This window comes from Myotis nattereri (assembly GCF_964212035.1).
Source record: "Myotis nattereri genome assembly, chromosome: 9".
NCBI classification, from domain to species: domain Eukaryota; kingdom Metazoa; phylum Chordata; class Mammalia; order Chiroptera; family Vespertilionidae; genus Myotis; species Myotis nattereri.
Genome location: NC_138084.1, coordinates 20,314,490 through 20,337,650, shown reverse-complemented (window position 1 = coordinate 20,337,650; position 23,161 = coordinate 20,314,490). Strand labels below are relative to the sequence as shown.

At 43.9% G+C, this 23,161-nt stretch overlaps 3 protein-coding genes across 3 annotated transcripts in view; all 3 read left to right on the top strand.

Moving 5' to 3' along the window:
* Positions 1-5,701: 5,701 nt before the first annotated feature.
* Positions 5,702-7,445, top strand: LOC308525140 (ribonuclease P protein subunit p14-like; the record flags this gene model as incomplete). Its single annotated transcript, XM_081099911.1, has 1 exon — positions 5,702-7,445. The coding sequence occupies one exon, from the start codon at positions 5,702-5,704 to the stop codon at positions 6,074-6,076; it is 375 nt and encodes a 124-aa protein (XP_080956037.1). The 3' UTR covers positions 6,077-7,445.
* Positions 6,077-6,702, top strand: LOC308525390 (hydroxyacyl-thioester dehydratase type 2, mitochondrial-like; the record flags this gene model as incomplete). Its single annotated transcript, XM_081100228.1, has 2 exons — positions 6,077-6,138; positions 6,186-6,702. 2 exons carry the CDS (start codon positions 6,077-6,079, stop codon positions 6,700-6,702), a joined length of 579 nt encoding a protein of 192 aa, XP_080956354.1.
* Positions 7,446-8,317: 872 nt separating the features above from the next.
* The window catches only part of PATL1 (PAT1 homolog 1, processing body mRNA decay factor), a 39,784-nt gene continuing 24,940 nt past the window's right edge, over positions 8,318-23,161 (top strand). Inside the window, exons 1-3 of the mRNA XM_081099871.1 lie at positions 8,318-8,531; positions 10,679-10,790; positions 22,796-23,013. Coding sequence (XP_080955997.1) covers positions 8,517-8,531; positions 10,679-10,790; positions 22,796-23,013 — 345 coding nt within the window. The 5' untranslated portion in view covers positions 8,318-8,516. The remainder of the gene's footprint in view (positions 8,532-10,678; positions 10,791-22,795; positions 23,014-23,161) is intronic.

The window sequence follows — 23,161 nt, the reverse complement described above, 5'->3', positions numbered from 1 at the left end:
GGTGCAGCTCAGCTGAGTGCCTCTGTGTCAAGATCTCTCACAAGACTGCAGGGAAGGTGTTGGCTGGGGCTGCAGTCCTATTTCATGCCTGACTGGAAAAGGGTCTGTTTCTAAGGTTACTCACATGGCAGTTGGCAGGATTCAATCCTCAAGGGCTGTTGGGCAGAGGGCCTTGGTTCTTCGCTCACTGGAGGCCACCCTCCTGGCTATGTGGGCCTCTCCATAAGGCAACCCACAAAATGGCAGCTGCCTTCCATCAGAGTGAGCAGGCAAGAGAGAAAGAGATAGAGAATGAGGAAAAGAGAAAGAGATGGATGGAAGCCAACGTGTTTTTACCTAATCCTAGATGTGACATCCCATCGATTTTGCCATAGTCTGTTCATTAGAAGTGAGTCACTAGGCTCAACGCCCAATCAAGAGAATGAAGACCAGGAGCCTGGTACACAGTTTAAATCCCAACTAATGCCAAAGTTATGCTATTTCACCTTTGCAGAGCTCTGCCCTCCCCCATATCTGACTTGGACAACTATGACCCATTCTTCAGGGCTCCGAGATCCTCACCCACCAGGACTGAGTTAAGTGGCCCTTGAGCTGCCTCTATGATACCCTAGGCTTCTCCATCATAGCCTCCACCACCCCAATTACAAGGGCATGGTCTGCCTCCTGCCCCTTCTGCAAGCTCTGTGCAGGCCGCAGCCATGTCTCTTCTCCTCATTGATGTGGGCCCAGACCTAAACTTAAGGCCAGAAACGTACCAGACACTTCGTATATGTGTATTAAACTTATTAACTGAATGTTCTTGTAGGACGGGTCCATTTTCTCTTCTGATTAAAACTCCTCAGTTGGCTTTTTATTACAAAGAGTAGGGAGTCCAGACTCAGAATGGCTTTCAAATAACTCCCATGTATTGTCACTCCCTGACAATGTGTATCTCTCATATTGCTGTTTCTCTCTGTATGTCTCTCCCCCTCCCTTCCACTCTCTCTAAAAAAAAAAAAATCAATGGAAAAAAAATCCTTGAGGGAGGATTAACAACAAAAGAATCAAGAAATTAAAAAAATAAAAATTGGGGTTTTATATGTTTTATAGCCATTTAAATTTTATGGGTTTTTCTAAAATGCTTAAAGAATTTAAAGTCTTTGTATTTTACTGTTTTTTAAAAATATATATTTTATTGATTTTTTACAGAGAGGAAGGGAGAGGGATAGAGAGTTAGAAACATCGATGAGAGAGAAACACCAATCAGCTGCCTCCTGCGCACCCCCCCCCCCCCCACTGGGGATGTGCCCACAACCAAGGTACATGCCCTTGACTGGAATCGAACCCGGGACCCTTGAGTCCGCAGGCCGACGCTCTATCCACTGAGCCAAACCGGCTATGGCTTTACTTTATTTTTTCAATAAGTCTTTATTGTTCAGATTATTACAGTTGTTTCTCTTTTTTCCCCCCATAGCTCTCCTCCACCCGGTTCCCACCCCAGCCCATGCCCTCCCCACCCCCTGCCACTGTCCTTGTCCATAGGTGTAAGATTTTTGCCCTTCCCCCTGAGAATTGTCAGTCCACTCCCTTTCTATGCCTCTGATTCTATTATATTCACAGTTTATTCTGTTCGTTAGATTTTTTATTCACTTGATTTTTGGATTCACTTGTTGATAGATATGTATTTGTTGTCCCTTTGTTGTTCATAATTTTTATCTTTACCTTTTTCTTCTTCCTCTTCTTAAAGAATACCCTTCAGCATTTCATATAATACTGGTTTGGCGGTGGTTAACTCCTTTAGCTTTTTCTTATCTGTGAAGCTCTTTGTCTGACCTTCAATTCTGAATGATAGCTTTGCTTGGTAGAGTAATCTTGGTTGCAGGTTCTTGGTATTGATCACTTTGAATATTTCTTGCCATTCCCTTCTGGCCTGCATAGTTTCTGTTGAGAAATCAGTTGACAGTTGTATGGGTACTCCCTTATAGGTAACTAACTGTTTTTCTCTTGCTGTTTTTAAGATTCTCTCTTTGTCTTTTACCCTTGGCATTTTAATTATGATGTGTCTTGGTGTGGTCCTCTTTGGATTCCTTTTGTTTGGGGTTCTCTGTGCTTCCTGGACTTGTAAGTCTATTTCTTTCACCAGGGAAAAGTTTTCTGTCATTATTTCTTCAAATAGGTTTTCAATATCTTGCTCTCTCTCTTCTTCTGGCACCCCCTTAATTCGGATGTTGGTACACTTGAAATTGTCCCAGAGGCTCCTTACACTATCTTCATATTTTTGGATTCTTTTTTCTTTTCCAGTTGGGTGTTTTTTGCTTCTTCGTATTTCAAATCATTGACTTGATTCTTGGGATCCTCTAGTCTGCTGTTGGATCTCTGTATATTATTCTTTTTAAAAATATATATTTTTATTGATTTCAGAAAGCAAGGAAGAGGGAGAGAGAGATAGAAACATCCATGATGGGAGAGAATCATGGATTGGCTGCATCCTGCAAGTCCCTCACTGGGGATCGAGCCCACAACCCAGGCATGTGCCCTTGACCGGAATCGAACCTGGGACCTTTCAGTTCACAGGTCGGTGCTCTATCCACTGAGCCAAACCGGCTAGGGCTCTGTATATTATTCTTTATTTCAGTCAGTGTATGCTTAATTTCTGATTGGTCCTTTTTCATATCCTTGAGGGTCTCACTAAATTTCTCAGAGGTTTCTAGAAGATTCTTGAGTAACCTTATAACCGTGGTTTTTAACTCTATATCCACTAGTTTGCTTTCCTCCATTTCTGTCATTTGTGACATGTTTCTTTGTCTCCGCATTTTGGCTGCTTCCCTGTGTTGATAGAGTGGCCTTGTGTGGTGGGTTGTCCTATAGGGCCCAGTTGTTCGGTCTCCCCAATTACCTGGGGTGGACACTCTTGGTGCAACGCTTTGTGGGCTGTGTGCACAGTCTTGTTGTAGTTAAGCCTTGATTGCTGTTTGGTATCACTGAGAGGAATTGACCTCCAGGCCAATTGGCTGTGAGGACCAGCTGTGTCTACAGTGGGAGAACTGCTGTGCTGGAGACACCCTCATGGGGCAGGACTTTCTTCAGTGGGGCTTTGGTGCTCACTGAGTCTGCCCCTTGAGTGGTCGCTTATGGATGTGAAGAGTTGTAATCTGGTATGGTCTCACACTGATCACTGGGTACACTGACTCTTGGATCTCCAAGGGGGTTCAAAGTCAGCCAGTGCCTGAGGCCACCCAGCAGGTGCTACAGAGACATCTGCAGATTCCTCCTCTTTGCTTGGGGTTTGGAAGTGCCCAGATGAGGCCCAGCTGTGAAGTAATGCAGGCTGCTACTGCTGGGCCTTGGACCTTCTTTTGGAAGCTTTGGAGCTCTCTGCCCCAGCTGCAGTTTGTTAGGTTTTAGGTAGCAAAAGGACAAGCCGCTGCAAAAGCTGCTGCGCACAGCTTGGGTGGGGTTGTAAATTGGATGGGGCAGGGTCTCAAGGAATCACCAGGGTGGAGCAAACAGCAATGGCTGCCAGTCAGCCCTGCTCCAGAGAGGTCCCCGGGTTTCTGTGTCCCACGGCCCCGTGCAGGAACAATGATCGCTGCGAGCACCTCTGAGAGAAAGCCACCCTCGTGTTCCAGCCCGATGCCAGACAGTCCAGTTTCTCCCTGTATGCGTCTGGGTCCCCAGAGTCTCGCTTGAAACTGGAGTTCAGAGCAATCAGGATCTTGTATCTCCCTCCTGATTGAAAAATACAACAGCACACCCAGTTGCCAGCCAGTTTCATGCGTGCCTCTGCACCTCCACACCTCCTACCAGTCTCCATGCGTTTTTTTCTTTCCTTCTAGTTGTAGAACTTCCACTCGGCCAGCTTTCCCGTGGTTCTGGATGATATTTGTTTTGTCTTTTAGTTGTAGTTTTGATGTGGTTGTGAGAGGCAGCAAGTACAGGTGTTTACCTATGCCGCCATCTTGGTTGTCTCCCTGTATTTTATTTTATATATGTAGAAAATATTTTTAGTTTGTCAATGATTATATTTTTCATTATGAAATTTGGTATCCAAATTTTGCTTTGTGATTTTCATAGTAATTAAATTCTGAAATTTTATCCTGAAATCATACAAATATTCACCTACATTTTGTTCTTGCTTTATGTGTAAAATTTTACATAAAACTTTACATTCTGGAATCTATTCTGGTGTAAGCTATGCTATAAGGATTTAACTTTTTGCCCCAGATAAGTAATCAATTACTTCAGCATAATTTTTAAATTACATTTCCTTTATTGAATTGAGATGTCACCTTTGTCATATATAAATGAACTTTTATGCTAAGTTGTTTATTGCTTACTCTGTTCTGTAAGTCAATCTGTATATATTCCCACACCAATACCTCCTTATTTACAAGTATTTTATAATCACTTACATCATAATATTAGAATCTATTTTTCCATAAATTTGCCATGATTAAAACAAACAGGCCTTCTTTCAAACAGGCTGTGGTGGTTTTAAAATATGTCCATAAATTCTTTGTTACCCCTTCCTTTATAAAGATCTCCTTATACCTTTCCCTTTGAATATGGACTGTACTTAATAACTGATTTCTAACAAACAGAATGTGGAAGAAGTGATACATATGACTTCTGAATCCCAGTCATAAGAGATATTGTGACCTCACTCTGGGAGAAGCTGCCATGTCCTGAGGACAATCAAGAAACCCTATAGAGCCAAAACCGGTTTGGCTCAGTGGATAGAGCGTCAGCTTGCGGACTGAGGGGTCCCGGGTTCAATTCCGGTCAAGGGCATGTGCCTGGGTTGCGGGCACAACCCCAGTGGGGGATGTGCAGGAGGCAGCTGATCGATGTTTCTCTCTCATCGATGTTTCTAGCTCTCTGTCTCTCTTCCTTCCTCTCTGTAAAAAATCAATAAAATATATTTTAAACAACAACAAAAAAAGAAACCCTATAGAGCCCTAGCCTGTTTGGCTTAGTGGATAGAGCATTGGTCCTCAGACTGAAGGGTCTCAGTTCCATTCCAGTCAAGGGCACATACCTTGGTTGCAGGCTTCATCCTGGTCAAGGTGCATCCTAGTCCAGCGAGTACAGGAGGCAACCCATTGATGTGTCTCTCTCACATCAATGTTTCTTTCTCTCTGTCTATCCCTCTCCCTTCCACTCTCTCTAAAAATCAATGGAAAAATATCCTCAGGTGAGGATTAACAACAATAACAAAAACAGGCAACTGGCAAGATTCAACCAAGGGCTATAGTTTGCCAACCCTTGGTTCATAGGGCACCAATTGTTTGAGACTTGAGGTTACCTAGCGCTCCATGCACACTTGCAAACCAATTAATTACCATCTTGTCCTTGGCTGTTCCACTTCTTTAAGGTTCAGGCCCAGCACATGTAAACATTTGCTTTTGTTAAATTGTCACAGGATTAACAGATTGGGTGTTTGGAATCAGACAAACCTCAGTTGCCAGCTTTGCCACTTGCCACTAGGTGGTTTGGGACAAATCACTTAACATCTCTAATCCTCAGATTCCTTATCTATAGAGTACCTACGTCATAGAGTTGGCACAAGGAAAAATTCAGTGAGATGGTCCATCTAAAACACCTAGCAGAGAGGCTCCCGCTCGGTGGCGGAGGTCCCGGCTTGGGAGGTTCTCGCAGTGAATGGAAGTCGGGAGGCATCGGGCTGGTCCCGGCGAGAGTGGTGCAGTCAGGATTGGAAAAGATGCCAGCCCCAGCTGCCACGTATGAGAGGATAGTTTACAAAAATTCCTCTGAGCACCACTACATGAAAGTCTGCCTAGAATTTCAAGAACATGGGGCTGGACTGAATGTTGCACAGTTCAAACAGCTGCTTATTTCAGCCCTGAAGGACCTATTTGGAGAGGTTGACGCTGCCTTACCCTTGGACATCCTAACCTACGAAGAGGAGACCTTGTCAGCCATATTGAGAATATGTAGCAGTGTCTTTGTCAGATTGTGGAGCTCTTTGACCCTATTAGGATCCTATAAAGGCAAGAAATGTGCCTTCAGAGTGATTCAGGTTTCTCCATTTCTCCTTGCATTATCTGGTAATAGTAGGGAACTAGTATTGGATTGAATGGTCTTCAATTTCAGAAACATTCCTCTGCTCTCAAAACTATCTTTTGGTGCCAGCATAATGCATGATGACTGAAACAGGCTCAGCGCTGCTGTTGATGGAATTTGAGGGTGCTGAAGATATTCCCCATAATTTCCAGCCATCGTCTTTGGTGGTGTAGCCTTCGGAGGAGAATCTGCCTGAACCAACCAGTTGTAAGCAGGCAGCATTTTCAGCATATGCACATCCGAGTTGGAGACCGGGCTGAACTCAGCAGAGCCTTCACACAAAGGGATGTGGTTGCCTTCTCAGAACTAACAGGGGATGTTAATCCTTTGCATTTAAATGAAGATTTTGAAGAGCACACCAAATTTGGAAAGACAATTGTGCATGGAGTTTTGATCAATGGACTTATTTCAGCTCTCCTGGGTACTAAAATGCCAGGCCCAGGCTGTGTATTTATTTCCCAGGAAATTCACTTTCCAGCCCCTTTATATGTTGGAGAAGTTGTTGTAGCTTCTGCAGAAGTGCAAAGGCCGAAGCGGTTCATTGCGGTTATTGCTGTGTCATGCTTTGTAAGAGAAAGTGAAAAGACTGTTATGGAAGGCTGCGTGAAAGTTATGGTCCCAGAAGCTTCCAAGCCCTGAAATATGTGTTTAAAGATGCAAGTTCAGGCATCAGTGTTACTGTTATTGAAGAGCCTCTGAGGAAAATGGATTGCTGCTCTTCAACAAGGAGTGGCCAGCAGACCCAGCAGCCCACGGTGGGGGAGGCAGCAGGTAGCGAGGGGTTCACTTGTCCACTTTCTAATTTGGCCTTATGTTTCATACAGATGAGTCTACTTATCATCTAAGTTTGTAAATTTGAAAAAATATGGGGAAAGTTATCATTTAGCTCAAGGTTCTAATTTTAGGATTTCAAACCAAGTTAAATTTGCATTTGGATAACACAAACTTACCTATATCTGCATAGAATAAATTTCTCAGTGAATTTATAGCTAGGTAGCATTTAATTTTTGACAGCAATTAGAATAGGAGTTGGGTAATCGTTGAACACCTGTCTTTACCAATAAATATTTAGATACTGTTCTTCAGTAAAAAAAAAATAAAATAAAAAAATAAAACACCTAGCAGAGTGCCAGGCAAACTTCAATCAGTAGTAGTAGTATTGGCATCATCCTGCCATTGAACCACTACTCTGTAAGGCAAGTATCATTAAACCCAGTTTACAAAGAAATTAAGGCTCAAACTTGTTTACATAGCTTTCCCAAAACTGATAGCCAGTGACACAAAGCACTGATTCACACCCAGAACTTTATTTCCAACAGGCTCTGATTAATCCAACCACACTAACAGGAAAGGAATTTACTGTATGCCACTCCAAGGCGAGCCTGCATTTTAAGACACCCAGATAAAGAATTGCGAAATGCACAAGAACTCATTCTTCGCGGTGCAAGTTTAGTTGTTGGGGGGAAAGAGAGAATTTCGTGAGATCTAAGGCTGCAAGGGCACGGGAGGTGATATCGGCTGTCACAACCAAGGTTTCTGAAACCGGTGTGCGGAGGCTCATAATCTGGACACTCTTTTCGAGCTTTGATCCTCTAAGGAGGTGCTGTCACCCGGCCACGCACTCAGCCTGGCGCTTCTCAGCCTCTATGACCTTGCTGCCCCCGGCGGCGCTGCCCTTGTTGGCTCTCGCGCTCCACGTGCCTGGAGCGCCTGGCGCCTAAAAATATCGCCCTGGTGGAACCTCCCGGAACATGCCTTCGGCTTTTTAAAAACCGGGCGCCATCGCCACTTTGAGACACATAAATAAATCACTGCCCAGACCTGCTGTTAACTCAGCGGGTGATGTGCCCCAGAAAGTGGCGACGGATTCAGCCCCTTCGGATGACATGAATGTTTCCATTTTCTTCCTCCTCCACTTGGCGGGTAGCATATATCATCAGGGCCGCCGAGTAGCCCAAAGACTGTGTTGGGCGTTAGAAAAAATAGCCCAGGAATCTCCCTTTCTTCCAGCTCAGACTATGCCTGGAACTCTTCAAAGCCATATCCGGTGACAATCACAAGGGTTTTCTCCGCCCCAAGTGATAGAAAACTCGTGACTGTGACCCGAGGGTTGGGCGGGCGCAGAGAAACCTGGGCGGAGCTGCAAGTCGCCAAGCGAGGAAGCCCCCGACCGGCTGCGCATGCGCAATCTCACACCACGGGACCTCCTTCCCGCCGCGGAGTGTAGGAAACCGGACGCCAAATCTGTCCCCGCGCAGACGCCGCCCGGCGCAGAGCGGAGTGGCCGCCCTCCCTGAGGCGCGCCTGCGCACGTCCTCACGCACGCTCCGGCGTACGGCGGCGGCCGGGGGTCGCGAGCCGGTGGAGGACCCGCGCGCGGAGGAGCCCGGGGAGTCAACTCTTCTTCCCTCCCTTCCCCATTCCCCTCCCCGCTCCCTCCCCCCTCCCCAAGAATGTTCCGCTACGAGGTGAGCTGTGGCGACCGGAAGTGACCCCTCCCTCCCTCCCGCTCCCCTTTTCCTCTCATCCCCGGAGCTTCTGTCCCGCGCTTCGGAGGAGGGGGGGGGGGGGCGGTGGGCGGTGGGACCCCCGGGACTCAGAGGAGCGCGTCGCACCGGGGTTTGTGGGTTTCAGCCTAGAGCTGTGTGAGCTGTTCGGGGGACGGGACTGTCCTATTAGTTGTCAGTGGGTAGAGTTGGCCTCGGTTTTGAGGTGGGGAGGGCCCGTTAAGTGCCTTAACCGGACCACCTGCCAGCCCCAACCCGGGAGGAGCCGCGGAGGGGAGGCGTCGCATCCATGCGGTGGCGCTTCCTGAGGAAGAGGCACCCGGGAAAGCCCGGAGACGTTTCCCGCCCTGGACCTGGAACCACCTTTCGTCCAGTTACACACACCTATACACACAGGAAACCACCGGTCACTGGGGCCTGGGCTTGCCCTTTGGCTGCCCGCGGACTGTTGACTGAAGAGGCCTGGGAGTTGGGAGGGGGCGTGTCCAGCAGAAGTTCCTTTTGGGCGAGTGGAGGGAGACGTGGGTTTGGTGACGGTCCCGGTAATGTAGCAACAGTCGAGAGTCCTGAGCTTGTCACTAATTCATTGTATGACCTTGAGCGACTACTAATCCCTGGCCGTAAAGTCTCCAGGTTTGTAGAAGAAAGGGGCTTGTTTGCATAATCCCTAAAAGCCTTTCCGATTGAAAAAACACACAGTGATTTGATGAAGGAGATCTTTGTGATTTGGGAGGAGTGCTGCTGGATGTTGCCTTTAAGGTGGAAGCAATTGCCTACCTGCTTTGTGTACGTTTGTGAGGGCTTCAGATGGGTGAAATGGCCCTTTGGCTTAATCGTACCTTCGGGAACAGTCTAAACCAGTGGTTCTCAACCTTCCTAATGCCCGCGCGACCCTTTAATACAGTTCCTCATGTTGTGGTGACCCCCAATTTCATTGTGACAAATTGAGCATAAAGCATAGTGATTAATCACAAAACTATGTAATTATATATGTGTTTTCCGATGGTCTTGGGCGACCCCTGTGAAAGGGTTGTTCGACCCCCAAAGGGATCGCGACCCACTGGTTGAGAACCGCTGGTCTAAACCAAGAGGTAGCCAGGCAAGGTATAACACTACCCTGCCTTCCGATTCTGAGTCTTTGAAAATTGTGGACACACGTGACACTTGATAGGAAATGGTTTAAAACCAAACTAACTTTATGAAAACATGGAGGGAGGTGATCAGTGGTGTAGGCAGTTGCCTAAAGAAAAGAAAACTTAGAAAAATCAGTTAAAAACTAAAGTGAAAGGAGGAAATGTTTACAATACAACCTACCTAAGTTGTTATGGTGATCTCTAGCGTTGTTCAGCAATCCGCAGTGTTTGACTAAATCTCTTCCTCATTTAATCCTCATAGCTATGAGGCAGGTGGTATTGCTCCTCTATTATCTCTTAGGAAACTGAAACTTAGAGCCTAACAAAGCCTGTGGCATCATAGGTGCTCAAGAGGTACTTAGTGAATTAATTTCAAAAAATGATTTGCCCAAGTTAGCACCACTTTTAAGAGCAGAGTCAGAACTTGAACTTGCGATATCACAGCTTTTTGAGAGTTTACTTAATTGTGGTTGAAAATTTCAGCTTTCTGTTTTATCACCAGAGTTTGGGCCAATAGGAAACAGAAAAGGGGAAAGATTGAAAATGAAGAGAAAGCTTTAAAAGAGAATAATAAAATAGTTGAAAAGTTGACATGAATATAGGGAAGGTGAAAGTTTTGTTGAACAATACACAAAAACCCAAAGGGTTCATTTCATTTGTCATTATTCTAACCAGTGATGTAAAGGAAGTTGGCAGACCATGAGGAAATGCTCTTATTAGATTCCTGATAGAGAAATGGAATGTTTGTGGGGAAAGGTTAAATTAAATAAGGAATGGGAAAGAGAAACTGAAAGAAAAGAAGATACTGAAATTTTCCAATGTTGGGGAAGTTAGGGGGTAGAAAAAAATGCCATCTTTACAAAAAGTCACAATGAAGATATTACACTGATTGGGAAAGTAAGATGAATATTTTTAGAACATTTTACAATGTGGTTATGAACTTCATGAATAGCTAAATCTCCTTTCTCTTTTTAGTCTTTGGAGGATTGTCCTCTGGATGAAGATGAGGATGCATTTCAAGGCCTGGGAGAGGAAGATGAAGAAATTGATCAATTCAATGAGGATACATTTGGGTCAGGTGCAGTTGGTAAGTGATATCTTATATCCTCTTGGTCTCTTGATGGTTTCAGATGTTCTCCTTTATAAGTGCTTGGCCTTAGTAGGAGTAACCTCAGTCACTAATTTAGCAAAATATCCCATTCTTGGTCTTAGAATAGTCTAGGCTTGACCAGAAGCATCTACCCTTCTCCTCTTGACTTCTTTTTGCCTCACTTATAAAACCAGGTGTTCTGTAAGCTCTATTCCTTCCAGCTATATGATCTTTTGCTCTAGGTTGACACTATAAGGATTTCAGGTGGTTAGAGAAATAGACATTTTTAAATCCTAGAAGAGGGGAATTTTTTTGTGGGACATATAACTTAAGGAAAATTAGTTGAACTAGGAGAAAACTCAGATTTGGATATGTATGGTTTTAAAATTCAGTTGACCAGCAGTATATATTACATGACCCTGCTATTGTCTTAATAGTATCTTCAATAAAGTAAAAATCCCTTTATTCAAAGAATATTGGTGATAGGAAGTCTTCATAAGGTAGAAATAAGATGAAATTTTCCCATCCTTGGATATAGATAAATATTCTAGGAGTTGGGAAAAGTTAAAAAGCCAACCTATTCTTAAAGGCCACAGAGCAGTGGATACTGAGATGGGGAATTTAGAGAGCAAGCTTATATGGTAAAGTTTGAGAATTAGAGATCCTAGAACAAGTTACATTAATAAGTTTAAATTAAACTGAATGTTTAAAAAAATGAAAAGGTAAGGCTCAGTGGAAATATTTTTGCTCTGAGTATTGATATTGAAAATGGCAACAACTGTTTTTTCTGGGATGTGTAAATACTTATGATTTCTTTGGTATCAAGCACTCTGTCTATGCAACAAATATTCAAAGTTAAGTAATAAGAAGAGGAAATTTAACTGTAATGGGTAATCCCAAGATTTTGAATATAAAAAACAAAAAAGAGGTCTTAAAAGTGTAATAATGGTTACTGGTTTCACAGTGACCCAAACAGCTTAAATTTATTAAAGCTTAGACTGAGTAGAATGAATTGGCAAAAATGCAAGAGTATAGTATTATCAACCAGGGTTTACAAAAATCAGTAGAGAGCTCAAAACTGCCACTACTAGGAACAGTAAAACAAGTGGTTAAGGTAGGATAGACTCATTATAGAAGGGAACCAAAGACTTTTTGGATTATAGCCATAGTTTAGGACATGAGATCATCCAAGAAGATGACATAATCTAAGATGCTGTTCTCTCTCCATGGAGATCACAGGCAAAAGCAATAGAATAGAATTACAAAAGCAGGGAACAATTTGAATTGCAAATTGTTTTTGGAAGTTAATTTACTAATAACATACAGAATATAATAGAAGCTATAAACATTGTATGCTTGTTTCTATAATTCTTCGTATCTTAATTGTACTGAATCTTAACATTTTTAAGCAAATTCCTCAGTATTAAAATGAAGTTGATGGAGTTGATTTATAGATATTATTTTAAGATGAGGCAGCATAATAATACGTACTCAGTTTTGAACCTGAACAGATGAGGAATAGTCTTGCCTTCTCGTTGACTTCCAGAGCGCTTGGACAGTTTTCTGAGTTCCTCACAAGATGGGGGAAATATTGCCTTAAAAGGATGCTAGAGTTTCAGAACTGTATTTTATATGATGATAGAAAGAAAGAAAAGTTTCTGGGGTTATACCAAAAAGAATAGGTAGTAAAAAACAAAGGCAGGGAAATGAAATAGAATTTGATTAGCCCACTTCGTACTCTCAGGCATAAGGGGTGATTAATAAGGATTTCTTGGTTAACAAGTTTATAATAGAGAAAAAAATTTCAAAACACAAGCCCTTTCTATTGAGTATAATATACTTGAATTGTAAAATTAAAATCTTAATGCCTCATAACATCTTGATCTAAATACTGTAAAGATTTCTAAAAGGGAAATTGCTTCCCAAGTCCACCTGTGACTTGCTTACCATATCTCTACAAGAAGATACACAGCTGTTGTACAGAATTTAAACCAGAAGATAAAATGTCAGACCTTTGACATATGTTTTGGTGTGATGGTTTCTAATTCAAGGAGTGGCTTGAATGAAACCTGTTAGTACAGTAGTTAATTTTAAGTCGCTGGCTGCAAATGCTCTCATGTCACCTTTCCTTAAGAAACTAGTCACTGTCTTCCTCATGGAAAAGTGTTTGCATCATCTTAGAGCAGTGGTTCTCAACCTTCCTAATGCCGCGACCCTTTAATACAGTTCCTCATGTTGTGGTGACCCCCAATTTCATTGTTACAAATTGAACATAAGTAAAGCATAGTGATTAATCACAAAAACAATATGTAGTTATATATGTGTTTTCCGATGGTCTTAGGCGACCCCTGTGAAAGGGTCGTTCGACCCCCAAAGGGGTCGCGACCCACAGGTTGAGAACCACTGTCTTAGAGCCATAAATGCACCACAGTAATCTCAATTCAATCTCTAGAAATAAATGCTTAGCACTTAGAAGATGCTTATTATGTGCTAGACACCATTATAAATGTTTTACATATAATCCTCACTGTGTGAGGTAGGTGCTATTATTATACTCATTTTAACAAATGAGAGGAAAGTGACAGAGAGGTTAAGTAACTATAAATGGAATTAGTTTAAACTACCAGTTAAAGCAATCTTTGGGAATCTCCTGTCTCCCATCCTTCCTACTTTTATTGAAAACTACTATAATATTTAGGAATTGAGATTGCCTTAAAGTTAAATCAGCTCTACTTCCTTATCATTTTATTTTTTATTTTAAAATATCCCTGAGACAGACTTCAGGAGAATTATTACAAGTATAAGTTTATGGGAGCAACGAGGAATTTACTAACCCACATGAGGGTATAGGTCAGTGATGGCGAACCTATGACACGTGTGTCAGAGGTGACACGTGAACTCATTTTTTTGGTTGATTTTTCTTTGTTAAATGGCATTTATTTTTTTATTTTTTTAAAATACATTTTATTGATTTTTTATAGAGAGGAAAGGAGAGGAAAGGAGAGGGGATAGAGAGCTAGAAACATCAATGAGAGAGAAACATTGATCAGCTGCCTCCTGCACACTCCCCACTGGGGATGTGCCCGCAACCAAGGTACATGCCCTTGACCGGAATCGAACCCGGGACCCTTGAGTCCGCAGGCCGATGCTCTATCCACTGAACCAAACCAGTTAGGGCGTTAAATGGCATTTAAATATATAAAATAAATATCAAAAATAAAAGTCTTTGTTTTACTATGGTTGCAGATATCAAGAAATTTCTATATGTGACACGGCACCAGAGTTAAGTTAGAGTTTTTCAAAATGCTGACATGCCAAGCTCAAAAGGTTCACCATCACTGGTATAGGTTAATGAGTTAAAGAAAAACAGGTCTCTTTCCCTTTATTTCTCTGTTTTTCTTTTGCCTCCTGTTTATCCTTTTTACCAATGTGGATTGAAGTCCAGCATTGGTATATCTAAGTAACTGCGTTTAAGGTCATTTGAAAAAGGTATATAGGGTGAAATATCTACCCTCTTATAGTAAGGATATTCCATCTCTGACATTGCTTCAGGTGATTTTTCTTTTTTTTTAATATTTTTTATTGATTAAGATATTACATATGTGTACCCTCTACCCCCCCCAACCCCCCCGCTCATCCCCTCACCCCCCCGTTGTCTGTGTCCATTGGTTAGGCCTATATGCTTGCATATAAGTCCTTTGGTTGATCTTTCCCCCTTGCCCCCACCCTCCCCTACCTTCCCTCCAAGGCCCGACAGTCCAATCAATGCCTCTCCGTCTCTGGATCAGTCCTTGTTCATCAGTTTATGTTATTCATTATATTCCACAAATGAGTGAGATCCTGTGGTATTTATCCGCTCTCCAGTTCCATCGATGCTGTGGCAAATGGTAAGAGTTCCTTTTTCTTCTTCCTCTTCTTAAAGAATACCTTTCAGCATTTCATATAATGCTGGTTTGGTGGTGATGAACTCCTTTAGCTTTTTCTTATCCGTGAAGCTCTTTATCTGACCTTCCATTCTGAATGACAGCTTTGCTGGATAAAGTAATCTTGGTTGTAGGTTCTTGCTATTCATCACTTTGAATATTTCTTGCCACTCTCTTCTGGCCTGCATGGTTTCTGTTGAGAAATCAGCTGACAGTCGAATGGGTACTCCCTTGTAGGTAACTGACTGTCTTTCTCTTGCTGCTTTTAAGATTCTCTCTTTATCTTTTGCTCTTGGCATTTTAATTATGATGTGTCTTGGTGTGGTCCTCTTTGGATTCCTTTTGTTTGGGGTTCTCTGCGCTTCCTGGACTTGTAAGTCTATTTCTTTCACCAGGTGGGGGAAGTTTTCTGTCATTATTTCTTCAAAAAGGTTTTCAATATCTTGCCCTCTTTCTCCTTCTGGTACCCCTATAATTCTGATGTTGGTACGCTTGAAGTTGTCCCAGAGGTTCCTTACACTATCTTCATATTTTTTGAATCTCTTTTCTTTTTTCTTTTTCGGTTGGGTATTTTTTGTTTCTTTGTATTTCAAATCTTTGACTTGATTCTTGGGATCCTCTTGTCTGCTGTTGGATCTCTGTAAATTATTCTTTATTTCAGTCAGTGTATGCTTAATTTCTAGTTGGTCCTTTTTCATGTCCTCCATGGTCTCACTATACTCCTTGAGGGATTCATTAAATTTATCGGCGGTTTCCATAAAATTCTTGACAAACCTTATAAACGTGGCCTTGAACTCTATATCCAGTCGTCTGCCCTCCTCCGTTTCTGCCAATTGTGACCTGTTTCTTTGTCTCCGCATTTTGGCTGCTTCCCTGTGTTGATAGAGTGGCCCTGCGTGCCAGGTGTCCTGTAGGGCCCAGTGGCTCAGCCTCCCCAGTTACCTGGGGTGGACACTCTTGGTGCACTCTTGGTGCCTTGGTTGTTGTAGGATCACTGGGAGGAATTGACCTCCAGGCCAATTGGCTGTGGGAAGCAGCTGTGTCTGAAGTGGGAGAATGGTCCCCCTCTGACCACTGGGTACAGTGGCTCCTGGATCTAAGGAGGTGCTAATTCAGCCCCTGCCTGAGGCCACACAGCAGGAGCCACGAAGAGGCTCAGCTGTGAAGCAATGCAAGCCGCTGCGGGGCCTTGGGCCTTCTCTTGGAAGTTCCGGGTCTGCCTGGCTGGGCTGTAGTTAGGTACATTCACATGCAAAAGCCTCTGCTGCAGCCTGGGTGGGGCGGGGTCTCAGGGAGTCAAAGGGCGGAGAAAGCAGCTATGGTGATTCTCCGCGCCCGGAGTCGTGCGTCTCAGTGTCCCGGTAACGGCTGCAAGCACCTCTGAGGGAAAGCTGCCCTCAAGTTCGCCCACTGCCGCCTGACAGACCAGCTTCTCCCCGTATGAGTCCTGGGTCCCCAGAGACTTCCCGGAACCGGAGTTCAGAGCAGTCGGGAGCTTGTGATTCAAAAAGACAGCCGCGTCCTCAGGTGCCACCCCCTTTCCGCACGCACGAGCCGCCGCCGTACCTCTGCACTTCACCTCCGCAGCTCCTCTGGCTCTCAGCGTGCTTTTCTTTTCTTCTAGTTGTAGAAATTACACTCAGCCAGCGTTCCTGTTGTTCTGGACGATGTTTGCTCCGTCCTTTGGGATATTTTTCAATTGTTGTGTGAGGCGACTATTTCCCGGTGTTTATCTATGCCGCCATCTTAGTTTCTCGCTTCAGGTGATTTTTCACAAAACCAAGTAACACCTGAAATGATGAGGAGGGTATTTATGGCATAGATTTCTTGGTTTGCATGTTTAAAAAAGTTCACAACAGTTATTCTCACAGAATATGGCTATTTAACCAGAGTTTTTTAAAAATGTTATTAAGGCCCTGGCTAGTGTGGATCAGTGGATAGAGCCTTGGCCCTTGGACTGAAAGGTCCTCGGTTCGATTCCAGTCAAGGGCACGCACCTCAGTTGCAGGCTCGATCCCTGGCCCTAGTCAGGGCGCATGTGGAAGGCAACCAATCGGTGTGTCTCTCTCACATCAATGTTTCTCTCTCTCTGTCTCTACCCCTCCCTTCCACTCTCTCTACATATCAATGGAAAAATATCCTCGGGTAAGGATTTACCGAAAGAAAAAAAAATGTAGTTATTAAGGACAAATAGACTACTCATTTTTGGTAGGATCTGGTAAAGTTAGTAAAGATAGGTATGGAAACAGTGAATGAAAACAACATAAATTAGAACTTGATTGCATTAGAACCAATCTGTTAACAAATTAACTCCTTAAATTTAGAAAATAAATATAAAAACATTCCTTATTTGGGATTATAGACTCCTATTTTTTTTTTTTTGGCATTGCTGGGTTAGTAAAATTACAAAGAAAATTTGTCCTTTAAAAACTTTCTTAGTTTACTGTTCCTTGGTAAAGATGACACAAATATTAATGTCACATGCTGGCTGGGCTAAAGTGGATTTTAAAGTACATTTAAATCTACGGCAGTGCCCAAGACTAGACAGTGGTTCTAATCATGCCAGGTTATAAATTGGAAGTCCCACTTCCCTCACTTTTTGGACCACTAGTGTTATGTGATTCTTTGTTATGTAGTAAAAATAGCAAATTTTAAGTGTTTATAATCTGACCCTGAAAGGTACTTACCCTACAGAAATATTTGCTTAAGATATTAAGATATATATATAATATTTAGTACAATATTAATCATTGTATTGAGAATTTGCAAATCTAAATTTCCATCAGTAGGGGATAAGTTGAATTAGTTTTAATTTATCAATAGAATTGAATCTTATATAAATACTAGAGGCCCAGTGCACAAATTCGCGCACCAGTGGGGTCACTCAGCCTGGCCTGCAGGATCAGGCCAAAACCAGCTCTCTGATATCCCCTGAGGGGTCCTGGATTGTGAGAGGGCACAGGTCAGGTCGACGGACCCCAACGGTGCAGGATCGGGACTGGGGAGGGACGCGGGAGGTTGGCCAGCTGGGGAGGGACTGTGGGAGGGCTCCAGGGCGTGTCTGGCCCATCTCAGTCCTGATCAGCTGGACCCCATCAGCAAGCTAACCTACTGGTATGAGCATCTGCCCCCTGGTGGTCAGTGCACTTCATAGCGACTGGTCAACCAGTCGACTGCCCCCTCGTGGTCAGTTGAGCAGCCTTAGCATATCATTAGCATATTACGCTTTGACTGGTTGAACAGACAACTGGACACTTAAGCATATTAGGCCTTTATTATATAAGACTAGAGGCCTGGTGCACGAATTTGTGTACATTGAAAGGAAATTAATCAGAAGAAATATTTTAATATCGCTATTTGCCTTTCTCTATAATAGAAGTGTCAACCAAATTCACAATCAACAATGACAGATGGAAACACTTGTGCAATTGGCACCAGCAAGAGCTTTATATATGTAGATAAACTTGCTTAATTAGACCTGCTTTCTGATTTGGCTAAATTTTTCCCAGCCCAGTGAAGCACCCCAACTTCTCTTTCAGGTAATTGTCAGCAACACAGCAGTAAATATCAACACGAAGCAGATTATTATTGTAGATCATGCAGGGAGAACAGAGGGTAAAATATTTAACTGCAACAGTGTTTGACTATATTGTGCACAGTGAGAAAACCTGAAGTCATTTTCAAGGTCCACCATTCCTTTCTTCTTTTCAGTCGGGTCAAGTTTCTAACCTTTCTAAATCTCCGTTTTCTGGCTAATGAAAAGAAAATAGGATTCCACCGAGTTTCCTATCTACCTACTCCAGGACTTATGTGAGGATCAAATGAGATGAGGCACGGGAAAATGCTTCACAGGCATTTGGTTAAAGTGTAAAATGTTTCCACCTGGCTATAAAGCAAGTCATATTCCTGGGCTGAAGAAATTCCAAGAAGGCTAGTCACTAGGGAGAGGAAGCCAGGCGTTGCTACATGACATCATTACCTGGCGCCCACAACTATCATTTCTGGGCTGGGCTAGGCTGTGGGCCTCATTTTGTGCCATGGGGTCTCAGCAGTGTTGGCTGCGACTTGGTGGGGTGTTGCTCCGGGATGGTGATGGGGCCTGTGTCCCACTTGGGGGAAGACGAGTGTTGCTTTGTGGGTGCCAGGTCCATGGTGCCTTTTATTGTTAAATGACCTGTTGCTAGGGAGAGGAAGCTGGGCGTTGCTACATGTCATCATTACCCGGCACCCACAGCCACATTTCTGGGCTGGGCTGTGGGCCGTATTTTGCGCCATGGGGTCTTGGCAGCGTTGGCTGCAATTTGGTGGGCTGTTGCTCTGTAGTGGCGGGACCTGTGTCCCACTTGGGGGAAGCTGAGTGTTGCTTTGTGGGCACCAGGTCCACGGTGCAGTTTCTCTGTAAATGGCCAGTGTGTGTCACAGCAGCTCCTGTATTGAGCATCTGCCCCCTGATAGTCAGTGTGCATCATAGTGACCAGTCAGTCGGACACTTAGCATATTAGCCTTTTAAATATATACTAGAGGCCTGTTGCACGAAGAGATTCGTGCAATAGGCCTTCCTTCCCCTGGCTGCCAGCACCGGTTTTCCTCCAGCACCCGGGACCCAGGCCTTCGCTCTGGCCGCACCAGAGAAGCGAAGCCTCTTCCGCCTTCAGTCTTCGCTGCTCCACGCCTGTGTATGCAAATTAACCGCCATCTTTGTTGGGTTGATTTGCATAGTCATCCTGATTGGCTGGTGGGCGTAGCAGAGTGACACCAGTTTGCATGTTTCTCTTTTATTAGTGTAGACTAATGGTCTGGTGCACGAAATTCGTGCACGGGGGTGTGTCCCTCAGCCCGGCCTGCACCCTCTCCAATCTGGGACCCTCTCCAATCTGCACCCCTGTGGGATCGGGCCTAAACCAGCAGTTAGACATCCCTCTCGCAATCCGGGACCGCTGGCTCCTAACCACTCACCTGCCTGCCTGCCTGATTGCCCCTAACCATTCTGCCTGCTGGCCTGGTCACTCCCAACTGCCTCCCCCACTTTCCCCCACTGGCCTGCTCATCCCCAACTGCCCATGGGTACCCTCGCAGGTAGTAGGTGCTGATTAGGGAGGAGGACATGATTGTTTTCTGGGACTGTTGTTATGGAAGCTTTGCAGAGGGTTCTGCAGGACTCTGAGGGGTGGGTTCTGGCCAGCAGCCCTGTAGTGGTGGTTCCCCCCCACCCCCAGAGGTGCTGGTGGGGGGCAGGGAGTTAAGGGGGCACTACGGGGGTAGTGAGGCCAAAGGGGGAGTAACTGTCAAACCTTCCCGCTTGGCACCATTCTTTAAATTGTACATGGCTGTTTCATAGCTATACCTGCTCAGGGCCGGGTTCCAATCTCCTGGAGTGGGGTGGAGGCCAGGCCAGGGCCGAGCCAGGCGGACTAGGAGGGCGGGTTTAGACACGCCCCCAGCGAGGTTTAGCGCACTTCAGCTGCTGAGATGGTGCTGTTGCAGAGGGGGGGAGTGAAGGGTCTGACCCTGAGGGGCCGCTCATGCCTGCCTCCACCTGGGTCTGGAATTGTAGGGAGGAGAGGTGTGCCCGGCCCCAGCGGAGGGGACCCGGCAGCAGTGGGCCACAGGCCCCAGGTGCTTCAGCGCTGACGGGTGGTTGCCAGTATGCTATTGTTGTGGGTGCTCCTGGCGGGGGAAGAGATTGGGAGTCGGAGGTGCGTGCTGCAGCTACTCCCAAGGCTGGGTCTTCTCCCCATAGGTCAGCCTCCCTGTCCCCCACCCACCCCCACCCTCCCCACCCCCCGTTGCGGCGGCTGGGGTAGGGTTTCTGTCCGTCCCCCCGGGAGTGCTGGGGCTGGGGTAGAGTGTTCGTAGAGGAGGATTGGAAGAGCTCCCCGCAGCCGCTTCCTCTTCCTTCTTTGCAGTCTGGGCTCCTGTCTGCAGGCACTCTCATCAGACACCCGGGAACTTGGGTCCAGCCACCCGCCCCCTGCTGCGCACGCATCAATATGCAAATAGGTCGTTATGGGGACATCTTAACAGCAATTAGCATATTACCTCTTTATAGGTATAGAGATTAAAAAGAATGAGATAATATTACCAGTAGTTATATGTGTGTTTGCATGAAAAGATGCCCAGCCTGTATTGCTTAAACAAGTTGCACATGAACCCCTCAGAAAATTGTCAATGCCTGACAGGTGTGGCTCAGTGGTGGAACATCAACCTATGAACCAGGAGGTCACAGTTCAATTCAAGGTCAGGGCACATGCCTGGGTTGCAAACTTGATTATCCCTAGTATGGAGCATGTAGGAGATAGCCAATTAATGATCCTCATCATTAATGTTTCTATCTCTCCCTCCCTCTCTCTTCCTCTCTGAAATCAATAAAAATATATGTATTTTAAAAAATTGTCAATAATCTAAATCTTTTTTTAAAGTGGTTACCATCTATTATACCCTACTTATCAGGCAACTTTTTTTCTTGTCATGATGCCTTCAGTTTTTCCTTCTTCTAATGAGGTATACGGGAATATTATAGGGGGGATTGTCATTAAGAACACTTTTTGAGAATATTTTGTTTTTGTGTTAGTTATAAAGAGAATTACCTGTTATTCCTCTGTTGAATTTTTTTGGACATACAAAATAAAATTAAAATCAGAATAAAATATATAACATATACAGAAGACTATATGGGTGTTTGTGGATTAGAAAGCAGTGCATGTTTAGATGAGGTGAAAGCAGAATTAACAAGAAAAGGTTATTTAGGGAAAGCTTCAATGAAGAGGGAAAGGTGTCTAAATTTGAATCTCAGAGGAGCAAAATAGTGGATAGAGCTTTTATGATGGAAGCAGAATGGAACAATGAGATTGAGGAGCATTGGAATGAGAAGTGATGGAAGTAAGGTCTAGTTCTAGGGAAGCTCATAAAGGGTTCTGAAGATACTCATCTGTGCTATAGCAGTACTCAAAACTAATCCTGTGTCAGCATGACAAAAGGAGACAGCAACCTGGTGCCAGTGCTATGGACTATATAGTAGTGTGCAGGAATAGCAAAGACATAGTTAAAAGAGGAACTGACCCAGGTCCAAGTCACCATCACCTTTGCCTTGGGGAACTGCAGTAGCCACCTGGCAAACCTCCGTGCTTCCAGTGTTGCTGTCCCCTCCCCCTAGTCTGCTTTCAACACAGCAGCCTGGAGTGGTTCTCTCAAAAAGTCATGTCACATCAAAACCTCCAGTGCTCCCTCATTTCAATTAGAGTGGCTTTAGAGGCCCTAAAGGAGATCCCTCCTACTACTTCTTTGACCTCATTTTCCTGTATCTCCCCCCTTGATTATTCCAGTCCAAACATGGTCCTTTCTCAAAACTGTCAGTCTCTCAAATTAAGGCCTTTGTACTGACTCCCTCTGCCTGGAACACTTCTCCCAGATATCCACCTGACTATCTTATTCTTGAATCTTTTACTCACAGGTTACCCTCTCAAAAAAAGTACCTCTGATCATCCTGTTTAAAGTTTTCAGTCTGCCTCTCTTCCTCCATATTCCTGTAGCATTTCATCTTCTAATATAGTATGTAACTTATTTATTCATTATGTTTATTGTCTTATGTTTAGTACACTCATGTATCCCATGCACCTAAAACAGTGCTTGTCACATAATAGATGCTCAACAAATATTAATGAATGAAATGAATAGATTCAAAAGCTTATAAAGATGACAATTATAATCTAAGAGAAAGCTATATGCTAGTGCAGTGAATTGTAACTTTCCTTTAAATTCTTTGCCTGAAATGTCATAGAAACACAAGACCAACAGTTTCAAAATTGGTTTCAAAATATAGTTTGGACACCATTGATAATGGGATTAACCTATTACTCTAAATGCTTGAGTTATATTCTTGGTAATACGTTATTTGTTCTTAAAAGTGAAAAGCCCTCTTTATTATGCTACTCAGTTTAAACTTTTATTTCATGTCTCTAAGTGGAAATTTAACTTTCCACCTATCTTCTGGAGTTGGAATTATTTACTTGGTTAACAGAACTTTATAAAACATTTTAGTTCCAATATGAACTGTATTTCATTTTTATGATTTCCTTATAGATGATGATTGGCAGGAGGCACATGAGCGACTGGCTGAATTGGAAGAGAAACTGCCGGCAGCAGTCAATGAACAAACAGGCAATGGAGAAAGGGATGAGATGGACTTGTTGGGTGACCATGAGGAAAATCTGGCAGAAAGGCTCAGTAAGATGGTGATTGAAAATGAACTAGAAGATCCAGCCATCATGAGGGCAGTGCAGACCAGGCCAGTTTTGCAAGTGAGTAAGTTACTCTGGTTTGAGCATAGTAGCAGACTAATAATTAAAGCGAAATATTGAGCTTTTTTTTTTTAATCTACTATAATGAGAGATTTACATATGCCATGCTGTAGAAAATTGTTAATGTAATTCCTGATAACAATTCTGG